The following is a 14,245-nucleotide window of genomic DNA, read 5'->3' as shown; positions in this document are numbered from 1 at the left end:
ACAATAAAGAATGGTGTCTTGGGTGAAGAAGTTATAGGACATAAATCAGCCTTTTGCCAACACCTATTGCTCAGAGAATTTCCTTGTTCAACTCTGCAGTAATAAACCTGAGTTATAAACTCCTTCCAGTTTTTGCCTAAACCTTTGGATTTGGTTCACAGGTAAAACTATAAACTTTGCATTGACTAGTACAAGATTTTTTTTTTGTTTTTTGTTTTCTGTGTATCAAGATCTGAATCATACCCTTGCTCCTCAGAAGCACTCTCAGAAGCTCTCAGGGTACTCTTCCTTGAGTAAATCCTATTAATTGATCTTAACTACCATAATGTCTAGCCCACCTCCCAGAAGGGGCACAGATTTGGAATAATCTTCTGATTTTTTTTCCAGAAAGAAAAATCATATAGGCTGTCAGAATCTTACATAGGCCAGAGACTAGATGATCGACTATAAGAATTATATTTATTTTTATAAAAAATATATTTATACATCAAAGTAAAAACTGTTACATTTGAGACAAAGAAGAGGACACTAAAGCTTTTTCACAGATATAAATGGAAAGGCAATTTGATATTGTTCACTTGAATGTCAGTTCCCAGCCCCTTCCTAATCTGGACATAAGGAATAAAATCTCAAGTCTTATACATCAGACCATCCCTGCTTTGTTTTTTTCTTTTTGAGCATGTGTCATGTACTAATTAAAAGCTATGTTTATAAGGCAGCCAACTTTTGGAATTTAAATTCCATCCAGGAAGGTAAAAACCCCTTCAGCAAAAGAATTCTGAAAAATCATGTTTTATTTTCATTTTGTTTCATGTCACATGGCACTCTGATGTCACAAGAAGCTCTCCTGTTCTTGGAGACTCTCTTCAGATCAGTGACAACAGGTGTGCTAAAGGGCTAGAAACAGTCATGATTTTCTTATATAAAGAACACTGAAAATACTTTTCAAGACTATAATTTTCTATTAAAAGTTTCATGCACCATTGGGTAAAATCTACAATGCCTGGCACATAGCAGGTGCTTAATAAATGTTTACTGAATGTACTGAATGAAAGAATGAATAACCACAGTCCATGTTTTTTTAAAAAAGAAAATTAGGATGGTCCTTGGAAATGAACATCATTGTATTGTAATCAAAGCTTCAAAACAATCTCTCCTCTGCCATGTAATAAATAACCACCTCTAAGCCAGATGTAAAAAACAAGACAAGTATAAGATAGGTCTTCATTTTCTAAAGAAATAGATTTTTATTGACCTTTTCTCTTTCTTACAAGGCAGTTAAAAAAAAGAAATACATTTAACCTATTAGATAAATTTTCATTTGTATGTTACTTAATATTAAATTTTTGTTTCCTTTATGTGATTGTCAGTAGAGTTGTATTAAAATTGTTTTTAAAACCATCATAAGTATTATCTTTTGCTTTGTCCTATTGTGATAGGAAAAAAACTCAACAAACCAACCCTGAAATTTAACAAGATAGTATATGCATAGATCTCTTAAACTAGACCTGTTTAGTGGATTAATGTCTAATTCAGATATGGTAATAAAGGCAAACTTTGAATCTTGACAATATGTGACAATGCCCATTTATAAACACGGTGCTAATTTTTTTGAATTATAGGTGAGGGTACAGATTACAGATGCAGGCTTACTAGATATGTCTATAAATAAAATATTAAGTGCTTTAAGATAACAATATTCTTTGGCTGATTTAAGTGCCTATGGTGGTTTCTGATGAATGACTAAAATGAGTATGGCCCTACTATTATTGTTAGTCTTAACAATGAGCTGGTCCGGAAGGTTCCTAGGCTGTTGACTGTCAACATCTCGAGATCTACAATATATTCTCTTGGTCCAGATAGCGACTTCACTAGAACGAGCATTGCACTTATAGCACTTGTTTGCTGAAATTAGAAAAAAAAAAGAGTAAGAAGACAAGTTCTTATCAGGCTGCTACTTTTCTCAGTAGGAACTATAACTCTTTTAAGACCTATGGGAAAATCTGCAGGGAAGGCATCATCTTCTTACCACCCCACCTTTTTCCAATGCAACCTGACTCTTTGTTAAGTTCACCTTGTTCTCTGTTCACCTCCAACAGTTATTACCTTCTCATAGATACCCAACTTCTGCCTTCCTGACAGTACCTTGTCCTCTAGGCTTCCATCCATGGCTATAGTCTTCCTTTTACTTAAACCCAACTTTAGCTAAAGACCACTCAAATGAGAAGTGAATCATTTTTAAAATGAGTAAATCAAGGTGGTATTACAATTATCTCAATGAAATGTTGTTTTTCATCCTTCATTTTCAACAAAGACCATTTTGTAAATCACATGCTAGTTGTGTGACCCTGGGCAAACCACTTAACCCTATTTACCTCAGTTTCCACATCTGTAAAATGAGCTGGGGGAGGAAATAGCAAACCACTCCAATACATTTGCCAAGAAAACCCCAAATGGGTTCATGAAGAGTTAGATGTGAAGAGTCTCAATGGGATAGGAATACACTGACTCCTTTTTGGTGGAGAGGAAGCATGGATTGTGTGAGAAGATGGTGAAAAAGTCTGAGAACTATTGCCATGGGGAAATATCAGTGATTTGTGGTTATAAGTCATTTAAAAGTATTTAACATACTCTTCAGATAGTGTTCAATGCCATAGTGTACCTCTTAAAAATTTCCTATGACTAAATGTTAGGATCTCATATGTCTTAAAAAATGATAAATAACAAATTTACAGATATGAAATACACAAATGGTTGTTTCAGCATGTGAGTCTTTAATTGGGTCAGTAAGTTTATAAGTAGGTTCTAAGATTGGCAAATTTTCAGGCTTTAATGTTTCCCTAGTGTGGGAATTCGGTTAATATCTCTAACTATGCTAAATATATACAATAACTTTAAATGTTTAATCTTTAGTCATTTACTAGTATGCCTATCCTAATAAGCATATTAAAAATACTCAACAATCACTTTTATATTGAAGGGAGAGTATCACATCCCTTTATTCTGTATAATTTCATGAATTTGTAGAGTTGAACAGCTTACAAATCTTTCTGTAGTTCAAATGACATTTATGGAGAAACCACAATATATCTCTGTTTAAATACTACTGCGATTTGGTTGAATGAAATTTTACAGTGTTTCAGGAAGAGGGCCTGGCCTCTTTAAAAAGTCAGAAAAACTATTTTCAGATGTTCCTGACAGAGACATGGTGTAAAACAGTAGTAAGACCACAAAGCTCATTAAAGAAACGGATATGCAAATGCAAGGCTGATAATTGGAAGGAGATAGAAACAAGTTAGGTGACAAATTTTTGTTGAGTGACATTAGCTAAATGGTCATATGAGTGAAAATTATTCCCTTTGGACTGAAAATAAGAGATCTCATGGTACAGTTCAAGGAGTAATAGTTTTGAAGTCAGAGGACCCAATCTAAAAATCTTTACTTTTCTTCTTACTTACTACCTGTGTGTTTTGAAAAAGTCAACATTAACTCTTTGAGGCTCAGTTTCCTCACTTGCAAAGTAAAAAAAGTTGGATTAGACTAGGTGTTTCTTAACCTTTTTATTTTGTGTCATTGTTAGTCTGGTGAAGCCAATGGATAATCCCTTTCTAAATAATGTTTTTAAGTACATAAACTAAGGATTATATAGGAAAGAAATTATATTCAGTATATATATACTGAAACACAGTTATGAAAATATTAAAAAGAAACTAGTTCAAGGGCTCCAGATTAAGAAGCTTTGCACTAGATGGGTGTCATGGAGATCCCAGGAGTCACCCTGTAGCTTTTTACCCCTCTCTGTTTATTGCAAGGTATTCCAAAGGGTAAGAGAAATGAATGTATGTTTAACACCATTTGATAGAGCAAGAAGATGAAGGTTGATGGAAATGATCTGTAATGACTTCTTATATAAACTTGTATTGAAACTTAGAGGAAATGGAGTTATAACCATAGCTTTTTTGGTACCATGTTCCTTCAGTAACTATTTATTGAGCACCTACTGTGGTCAAAGTACTGTGCCAGAAATCATGAAGGACACAAAAACATTGTCCCTGTCCACAAAGAAAAATTTTAATCCTTAGTGATTAAAATTTGTGATAATTTTAATCAGAATTCATTTGACAGAAAAATGAAAATTGACTGACATCATGTAAAATTGTGGAAAGGCTAGCTGGTTGGCCTCTGCAGCCACTGTTTGATAGCAGTAACTCAAATTGTAGTCATTGTACTCAAGAGGGCACATCCAAGCTCAGTGTATTTCTTACCTCCTTCAGGAAGCTTTCTCTGACTGTCTAGTTCACGCTTTTTTTTTGTCTAATTTAAAAAAAATTTTCTTTTTTTCTTTTTTCAATAATACTATCATCAGCTCCAGCTGACTTGGTACAGAACTGTTGTATGCTTATTTTAGATTAGTTAATTTTGTCTAATTATAAGCTCTCTGAGGGCAAGAATACATTTAATATTTCTTCTTCTGCAACACAACCAGTATGGGGTAGGGGGAAGAGCACACAATAGTGACTAAACGAGAAAGTCTTGAATCTCTGATAGTTATGGGTTAAACTTTTGCACAAGTGAAAATTCATGGGAGAAATTTTGCAGCAATTACTTCAGCTACTCTTTTGCATTATGGGACATCATACTTTTCCCACAGTCATTTTAAAAATTCTTGTTGAATCAAATAAGAAAAAAATGATTAGAATTTAGAATCCCAAATTGTCAGTGCTTTTTCTCATTTGTGGCACGGAAGATTCATTATTTTCATTTGGGAAAGCATTTGGTTTTGTAAATAAGCAAGCTGTGGTATTTATATTTGAATGTACCATACTGATAACAAATAATTAGGGATTTAGTTAACTTTTAAGGAATACCCTAAGATGAACTACACTCAGCTTTCAAACAGTACCTATTTATGTTCATAGAAAAGGACAGATTGAAATGTGCTCCATTTTTAACTGCTTGTTACTTATCCCAGGATTATTTTCTTCAGATCTTAAATTATGCTTACTTTAAACTCTAAAGTTCATTTTTCAAAAGGAAGATTTTGAGAAGTTTCTATCCAACTGCTGTGTATCATCATGGTTATTTATATGATCCAATATTACTGACCTAGCATTATCTGAGGAAGAAAAAAAATCACCCTAATAATTTTTATGTAAATATTGAATGAATCTATGCTTCCTTATAGGTAAACAAAGGGAGTGTAGCAAAGAGTTGTAAGGTCAAATTTTGATAGCCATTTTTTTCTTTTTAGAAGTCAGTTATAAGAAATTAATCATATCTAGCTCACTGGCAAAGAAACACATACATCACAGAATGGTGTAAACAGGTAAACATTTAAAAATGTGCAAACCTTACCAGAAACATAGTTTTCCCAGTTTATTTTTCCTTTTCTTAAAATAAAACCTTGACTTTTAAAGTTGATTAAGAATAAACTATTCCTAAAGGGATTTTTGAGAAAATTTCAACTTCATGAATAAGGTTATTTTAGAATGAAATGGCTTCTACCAACTTATAACTGCTCTATGAAGGGTGTTGATCCTATCTTAAAAGGTGCCAGATTTCAGACCAAAAATAAACTCAGTCAGATTATGCAGGCTGGCACAGGGGGAGACTGGAAACAGTGAGACCAAGTGTAATAGGAGGCTACTGCAGTAATCCAGTTGTGATGTGTTAAGTGCCTGAACTCGAGTGGTGACAGTTGTAAAGAAAGAGTAGATTTGAGAGATATTCTAAGAAAGGGCTCAGTGACAGATGGAGGGGAAGAAGAGAAAATGACTTTAAGGTTTCTAGTTTATGATGCCTAGGAGGATGGTGATAGTACTAGTGACAGATACAGTTCATTTGGAAAGGAGAACATTTCTTGATCCATTTAGAGAAATGGTATGTGTGTTTGGCTGCATATGAAAAATTTGTGAAATTAAAAAAAACCCTCAAACTTTTAAGGATTATTTTTCTACTTTTGTTTAAGACTGATTGGAGATGCCTGACTTGGTGCAGTGCACTTGCATCCTATCAAGAAATAATATTGCCACCTCTTTCCATAGTTGGGACAATGTAAAATACTTACTCGCAAGTAGAACTCTCCATTTTCATTTCCAGATTTAATCCTGAAAGTGTTAATAGTGTTGGCATAAATAGTAGTGGCCTGGATTTGGAAAATATCTGATGGCACGGACCTATCTGATCGGATGCTCATGTACTTATAGACTATAGACTGAGGAAGATCTCGGCACACCGTGTTTGATACAGGGCAAATACAACGACTGCAAGACAAAACAAAAAGCATTGAAAATGGACATATATTCATAGAATTGCTAATAGTTTTTGCTTTCTGAGTTCTGAACAGTGCCGTCTTTGAAACAGATCTGACTTTTCTTACTTCTCTGATGTTAGGATGTAGGGATCTGGGCAAGGGTTTCGTGGATAACAGCGGAATCCACCATGGTAATTCCAGCACATTTCCTCTTCCCGGCATTCATTTGCTGTCTCACATTCATTTATATCTAGAGATAATGGGCCAGAATAATTTTCATTCAAAAATAAAGAAGTTTAAGTGTCAAATACTATTTTACAAAGAGAAACTTTTTACAAAGAACGGCTATTAATTTTTAAAAATGAGTTTTATAGAAGCCTTTTGCATCAATATCACAGTAATTGCCCACCATTTTTCTCATGACAAAGAAAAGCAATTAAGCAAAAGTATTAAACATAATAAGTATATCTGATAACATACACAATAATACAATAATCTCCTATCTTTGCTATTTCTTCTCTGAGATTTTCCTAGTTTTTAGTTATTTCAAATTCTTCCTTTTAGTGAAATTTTGATTTACATTGTTGTAGTCCCTATATATATTGTTCTCTTTGTTCTGTTCTCTTCCGACATTTCTCTTAATTATTCATTGTTTCTTACTGAAAAAAGAATATTCTCTTATAAGTCATATGCCAAAATTTTTTCCAGTCATCTCCAGATCAATGGGCATAGAAACAGTTTCCAGGCTTTTTTTTTTTTTTTTACTACCACAAGGAGAACTGCTATGAATATTTTGGAATATATTAGAGTTTCGTTTCTGTCTTTGACTTATTTTCCTATGGGGCATATGCCTATGGACAATATAGCAATTTTTCTCAAATCCTTTCAAAATGATATGTAGAATTGCTGGACCATTTCACAGCTCTACCAGTAGTGCATCAATATGCCTTTCTTCAATAACCCTTCCAGAACGGACTATTCCTAACTTTTGTCATTTTTGCCATTTGCCGCTATATAAGGTAAAACACCATAATTGTTCTAACTGTCGTCTATCTTGATAGTAATGATTTGGACCAAGTTTTGAAATCATCATTTATGGTTTGTAATTCTTTTGGAAACTTTCTTGATTTTATTAATACAAAAGTTTTAAAATTTCATGTAATCAGAAGTGTCTATCTTATGTTAATGATCTTTTCTATTCCTCGTTTTTTGAGAATTCTTCTCCTGCCATAGCAGAGAAAGATTTCTGATTTCGTTCTTTTCTATTTTTTTAAATGGTGTGATCTTTTATATTTAGTTTACCTATTCATTTTGAACTTATTGTGGTAATATGGTATATGATGTTGTTCTCAACCAAATTTCTGCTAAATTGCTTTCCAATGCTCCCAGTACTTTTTGTCAAAAAGGATTCCTTCCTCAATATAACTACTTTTGATTACTTAAGCTTCTTGCTTATCTAGTCTGTTCCACTGATCTGCTTTTCTGGGGTTTTTTTTTAACCAGTGCCAAAAAGTTTAATTACTATTACTATATAATATTGCTTCAGACCTAGTAATGTTAAGTCCCTTTTTGCCCCTTCTCAGTTTGCATTTGGGGGCTTTTTACTCATTCCACCATCTTTTCAGGATTTTTTCCAGGTTCATTTTTTTGGAGAGGGGGAAGCTTTTGGAATCTTACTCATAATAACAAGGCAGGAAGATGGTGCAGTAGATAGAGTTCTAGGCTTGGAGTCAGGAATAAATGAATTCAAATCTAGCTTCGGAGTCTTAGTAGTTGTGTAGCCTTGGGCAAGTCATTTAACCTCAGTTTCCTGTAAAAAATGGGCATTATAATAGCACCTACCTCCCAGGGCTGTTATGAAGATCAAAAGAGACAATATTTGTAAAGCACTTCGCATAGTGGCTGGCACATGTTGGGCACTTATATAACGGCTATATCAATATTACTATTGTTTACACAGTGCTTCAAGTTTTACAAGGTATTTTACAATTATTCTTTCATTTGATCCTCACAACAATTCTGGGAGAAGCTAAGGCAAATGGAGGTTAAGCTAGTGGCCCAGGGTGACATAACTAATAAGTGTCTCAGGCAGAAATTTGACCTGAAGTCTTCGGGGTTCCAAGTCCTGGGGTCCATCTACCATGACACCTTGCTGCCAAGATCCCTACATCACCACTGCCATGATTCCTGAAAGGATAGTGGTTAGGCTATTTCAAAGACTAATATCTGTTTTCCTTTTAAAATCTCCTAGGAACAGATATTTTTGCTTTAATGTAATGTAGTTGCATATTACTTTACCTTTCATCAAAGCACTTTTATGTCCACTGTGTACTTTGAACCTCGCAACAATCTAGGGAAGTAGAATAGGGCTAGGTATTAACCTCATCTAACAGAAGAAGAAATGGAGATATAGAAGGGTCACATGATTTTTCCATGATCACAACGTTAGTGGTTGAGCCAAGATTATGCCTTGGTTACCACTATTTACACTGCAACATAATGAATGGCACCCAAATGAATGTCTTCCATGTTTTATTTTATAAAAAAAAAAGTAAAGAATGAATGTTCTGGGCCTCTGACTTGTTTATAATTAACCTAAATCTCTAGAAAAAGTCACACAATTTTTAAGATCCAATGATTAAGAGAGATTTCTTATAAACTCAATGGGGCTATTAATAGAAATCTTAGATTCCACCAGAATAAATTTCAGGAGGCTTTCCCTCTTAATTTTTTTTTGTTTATTTTTTTTTGAAGTATAAAGGTGCCATTTGTTCTTTAGTTGCACCAAGCCAAGAGCAGTTTGTTAATTAAAGGCTAGAAACTGCTAAAAGGACCTTTATGTTGCAGTTTCATTCACGACTTCCAGTAATGTGAATTTTGATTTAACTCCTTTATCTATCTGATGATCTTTAAAAGATTGCTTTTGCCTTATAAGTACTTAGTGGTGCTACATGATTTCGGTGGTTTATGAAAATTCTGATACTGAGGATGCTGATATAAAGAACCGAGCTATTGAGCTCAATTCAGTCTGAACCACAAGTCAGATAGGCTTATAGAATATAAGGTAAAAGGTGCTTTTTCCTTTATAACTTAAAGAACTAGGCTTAGTTTACAAAAAAATTATCCTGGTCTGGATCTTTATGCTGTCTTTAGGAGGTGGGCTATAGGTAAACAGGAGTATGCTGAATAAAAAAATTTATCTCAGGCCCTCATATTTAATGTGAATAAGTTTATTCAGGCACAGTCCAAGATAAATTCAATTCAATTCAACAAACATTTATTAAAAGCCTAACATACTAAAAGCACTGTGCTATGTCATAATAATAGCTAGTGTTTATATAGTTCCTGCTGTATGGAAGGTAACATGCTGAGTGCCTTACTTATTATCTCGTACTGATCCAAATGTTTACCTATTTGATCCTCACGACAACCTGGAAGATAGGTGCTGTTATTATCCTCATTTTACAGTTGAGGAAACCGAGGCATAAAGAAATTAAGTGACCTATCTAGGATCACACAGTTAGTAAGTGGCTGAATTAAAGCTGAGGCTGAATTGAACTCAGATCTTCCTGACTCTAGATCTGGTTCTCTACCCACTGTACCACTTCATTTTCTCTAACCATATCAAGAGGATAGAGAGATGAAGATGAAAAATGGTTTCTGTCCTTACGGGAATTATATTCACCTTCTAGCATATTCTTGGCCAGCAAGTCTTTATTAAGTGCTTATTGTGTGATGAGTACTGTTCTAAGCTTAAGGCAAAAATATAGACCTCAAAGAACCCACTACAATTATGGAGACAAGGTGCGAATAAGTAGGTACATATAAGATAATTGAGTTCATCCAGACCCTGCTTTCAATAAAAGATCTGATATCATTTATTAATACCTGAGTGTGCATTTAAGATATGCATTTTGAGCTTTATTGAAGATGACCTTGTTCCCACATTAGTGGAATTTAGCTTCCACATTAATAGAAACTCACATTTTACAGAGTAGGTGAGAGAGGCATATTCTGAGCCAAAAAGGTTTTTTCCTGAATCCTTACAAAGTTATGCTGTTGAGGTGTTTTCTTATTGCTTCTAGGCATAAATCTTAAATACACCTATTCTTAAGGATATATAAAAACACATAAAGATTAGTAGGATTTTTTTCTCCAAAGAACTCAAGATATGTCCAAATAGGCAGCAAGTTCTATGACAAAAGAAGTCCTCTTTTCTCAGAACCTAAGTGACTTTCTAATTTAGAACCTTGATAGTCTTAAAACAACGTATATAGCTTCCAAAAGAACCTAAGTAATTTACTTGAAGATTGGGCACTGAGAGAATCAAGCTCACTGCAGAAGTTTCTTTTCCTGGTATACTGGAAAGTTATTGATTTTACATAGCATAACAAAGTTCTGTAATGCTAAGATTTGTGTTTCATAAAAGCTCTATCCCTGAAAAGCTAAGAAATGAGCTAGGAAAAAAAAAACCTGGTTCCAAAATCTCAAGAAAAGTTAATGTTTGAGATCATTGTGTAATTAGACAGGGAGCTTTGATCTGATACCTTTGTTGCTGAATGAAGGAGGAAAGAGCTAGAAATGTGACATAAGCTAGTATGGAGAAATGAAGGTCAGCAGGAAAAAATTCAATAATTTTTTTCTTCAAACTCTCTCCCATGTGAAATTCCCAGCTAATGCCAAATACTTAAAAAGTACTGAGATAAGGAAACTCACCTTGACAGGTTCTACTCCCAATGACCTGATATCCTTCAGGGCACACACAAGAGAACTTTCCCGGTTCATTGACACATTGATATTGACAAAGGTAGCTTGAACTTCTGCATTCATCAATGTCTGCAGAGGAGAACAAGAGCTAATTCCATTCAACAAATGCACTGCAATCAATCAAAGCACCTACTATGTGCCAAGCAGTATGCTAGGTGCTGGGGATAATTACAAAAAATGAAATAATTCCTCCTCTCAAGAGCTTGCATTCTAATGCGAAAGTAAGGAGAGAGTTCCCTGTCACTTGAATGTATTCAGAGACAACTTGTTGGAAATGCAAAAGAGACATATATCCTTTGGATGTTAGATTAGATAATAATAAGTTAACATTTATATACTTCACTACGTGCCAGGCATTATATACGCACTTTACAGTTATTGTTTCATTGGATTCTCACAACTCTGGGATGCAGGTTTTATTATTATTATCATCATCATTTTACAAATGAGGAAAAAGAGATGAAGTGATTTGCCTAGGGTCACACAGCTAATGAATTTCTGAGGCTGGATTTGAACTCTAGGCTGGACACTATCTACTTTGCCACCTAGCTACTCTTAGATGTCCTCTGAAGTCCATGCGAGCTCTAAGATTATATGATTCTATTTTCAAAATAAACATGTATAATAAAAATACAATTCTAATATTTATGAAGTGCCTGATGTATGCATGACACTGTGTTCCTCATGGGAGGATAAACAAAGTTGAGATTAGACACACTCACTGTCCTTTGTAGCTTACACACTGTAGCTGGGGAATAAGACAAAGTCTAGAGACTTATATTGGGTGCTAATTTCATCATATTTTACATATATATATATATATTTCAAGATGAGCAACATAATGGAAGGAAACACGTAAATCTTTAAGACACAAATAGAATTATAATAGTAGAAGCAAAGACAAGTTTCAGCAAAAGCTTAAAATATTAGCTGCTCTTCTGAGCACAGTGAATTGTATGGAATCTTTTTTTGAGTGTTGGGAGAGTTTCTAATCCAGAATGAATGAACTAGTTAATAACTTATAACTATTTCCCTTGTTGTTGAGTAAGCAGTCTTAAAGCATACTTTAAAAAATTAAACTTCTCAGAAATTGAGTGAATTTGCCACAAAAATGATCTGAAAGCTGAATAAAAAAGTCCCAGCCCTGGCAGGGTGGGAAGGCCTGGCAGGCTTTGGGAAATGGCATGCTCAGGCCTGGAGGCAAGGAGTGCTTTGCATTTCTTTGTGGTGATGTCCCTCTCCTTTGCTCAGAAGGGGCAATGGCAAGTTCCAGGGAGCAACTCTTTTTCAGTCTAAAGTACAGTAGTCATGATGTGGGGCTTGCAGGGTGGGGTATGATCCTCATGGCCCCAAGTGAAACTTGGAGGATCCTTTGGGTGGAAAGGGAAATGAAATGTGGATGATATCACCCTCAGGAAAATCTCATGCCTTTTGAATTATACTTGTGGGACTATGCACATGCATGCTCTTCAAGGGAAAAAGCTACTTTTTCTTCCCATATCAACTAAATAACAAAGAAAAAAATCTCAGTTCAGTACCTCCATGATTCTGGATTATATAAGATTCTATCTTTGGAAACAGGAAATCACATAGTCCTACATCTTTTACAAATGAGTAAACTGAGACATTGAACAGTTAAGTCACAGAGAGAATGAAAAGTGTATTGGATCTGGAGTACTAAGATCCAAGTTTGACTCTTTCCACTCATTTCCTGTGTGTCCTGGGACAAATTGCTTTACTTCTCTGGATCTCAGTTTCCTTATCTGAAAAATGAGGGGACTGGACTGAATGACCTCTAAGGTCACTTTCACTTCTAAGACCATGGCACTGTGACATGGGTAGTAAATAGTAGAACTGGGATCAGAACCCTATAGGAACTGAGGTCCAAGAGTTGAAGTGATTTCATCATGGTCACATCACTGAACAGAAAGTGGCAGGGACAGAAGCATCTTGAATCCCTATCCAGTACTCAGTTGCCTACATCACATTCTTCTATGATGAAAGCTAAATGGCCTACTCGTCATCATATTTATTTTGGTTTCTTCCATTTCCCACTGATAACTCATACTACAAATCTACTTCTATTTGTGGTTGTTCAGTCATTTTCAGTCATGTCTAATTCTTCATGATCCCATTTGGGATTTTCTTGGCAAAGATATTGGAATTGTTTGCCATTTCTTCCTCCAGCTCATTCTACAGATGAGGAAACTGAGGCAAACAGGGTTAGGTGACTTGTGTAGGGTCACACAGCTAGCAAGTGTCTGAGGCCAGATTTGAACTCAGGAAAATGAGTCTTCCTGACCTCAGCCTTGGCACTCTATTCACTGAGCCACCTAGCTGCCCTACTTTTTATAGCTATACTATATTAATTGGAATTCAAAGTTGAATTTCTTTGAGCAAAAATTCATTTCACAAAAAGTTCAGGGCTCCTCCCCACTCTGTCACCCCTATCCTTGCACTCTTCACACTAGATATGATTTAAGAAGTAACTCACCTTCACAGTTGAGTCTGTCACTGCTTAACTCATATCCCTGGTTACACTGACAGATGAACGAACCGAGGATATTGTAGCATTGCTGAGCGCACTGATTGCTGGCATCGCATTCATTGATATCTGAAAGGACAGGTTTTGTATCTTGAAACATATTTTCTTTCTTTGTACCAGCTGATGACAAGTGGTTGATTTCCCTAGCTGAATCCTTTGCCCTGCAGAAGCTCATTGAAGAACATCAATTTAGATTTCATAGCTGCTGGAACAATTTCAGATCGGGGCTTTACATTCCTTTTTAGAAACACTGGAATCATTTTTCGAGGAATGACAGCTATTCTAACGTGTGATGAACCTTTCCAAAAACAATTTAGTGCTGCTATTAAACTGTACATTCCAGCATCTTTCTTCTTTCAGGTACAAAATGCCAAGTCTATAAATAATTGATATAAGAAACACACACTGATATGGTCTCTCAGCATGTTGTGGTGAAGATTTATCTGTGCTATTTATTACTTTTTAAATAGGTTCTGTTAAATTCCATTACAATTATAACATGGGCCTTTGAGACCCATACAGAGTTTTGCAATGCTATGAGGCACTGAAAATATTGTGAAAAGGCATTTTTCCTGTGCTAGATTCTTTCCATGTCATGCCAATCTTAAAATTGTATGCCGTGACAGTGCATTCTGAAAAGAAAGAAGCAGCTTGTGAGAACTGGAGGTGCTGTCAGTGGA

General features: G+C 35.1%; 1 protein-coding gene across 4 annotated transcripts in view; it reads right to left on the bottom strand.

Moving 5' to 3' along the window:
- Positions 1-440: 440 nt before the first annotated feature.
- Positions 441-14,245, bottom strand: part of EFEMP1 (EGF containing fibulin extracellular matrix protein 1) — a 66,800-nt gene continuing 52,995 nt past the window's right edge. For all 4 annotated transcript variants that reach the window (XM_072635516.1, XM_072635514.1, XM_072635515.1 and 1 more), the window contains 5 exons: positions 13,515-13,634; positions 10,970-11,089; positions 6,380-6,503; positions 6,068-6,263; positions 441-1,905 (listed from right to left, as the gene is read on the bottom strand). In XM_072635516.1, the coding sequence (XP_072491617.1) occupies positions 1,744-1,905; positions 6,068-6,263; positions 6,380-6,503; positions 10,970-11,089; positions 13,515-13,634 (722 nt within the window). In that variant the 3' untranslated portion in view covers positions 441-1,743. The remainder of the gene's footprint in view (positions 1,906-6,067; positions 6,264-6,379; positions 6,504-10,969; positions 11,090-13,514; positions 13,635-14,245) is intronic.

Source organism: Notamacropus eugenii, chromosome 1, assembly GCF_028372415.1.
Source record: "Notamacropus eugenii isolate mMacEug1 chromosome 1, mMacEug1.pri_v2, whole genome shotgun sequence".
Lineage (NCBI taxonomy): Eukaryota > Metazoa > Chordata > Mammalia > Diprotodontia > Macropodidae > Notamacropus > Notamacropus eugenii.
This window is presented reverse-complemented; position numbering and strand designations above follow the sequence as displayed.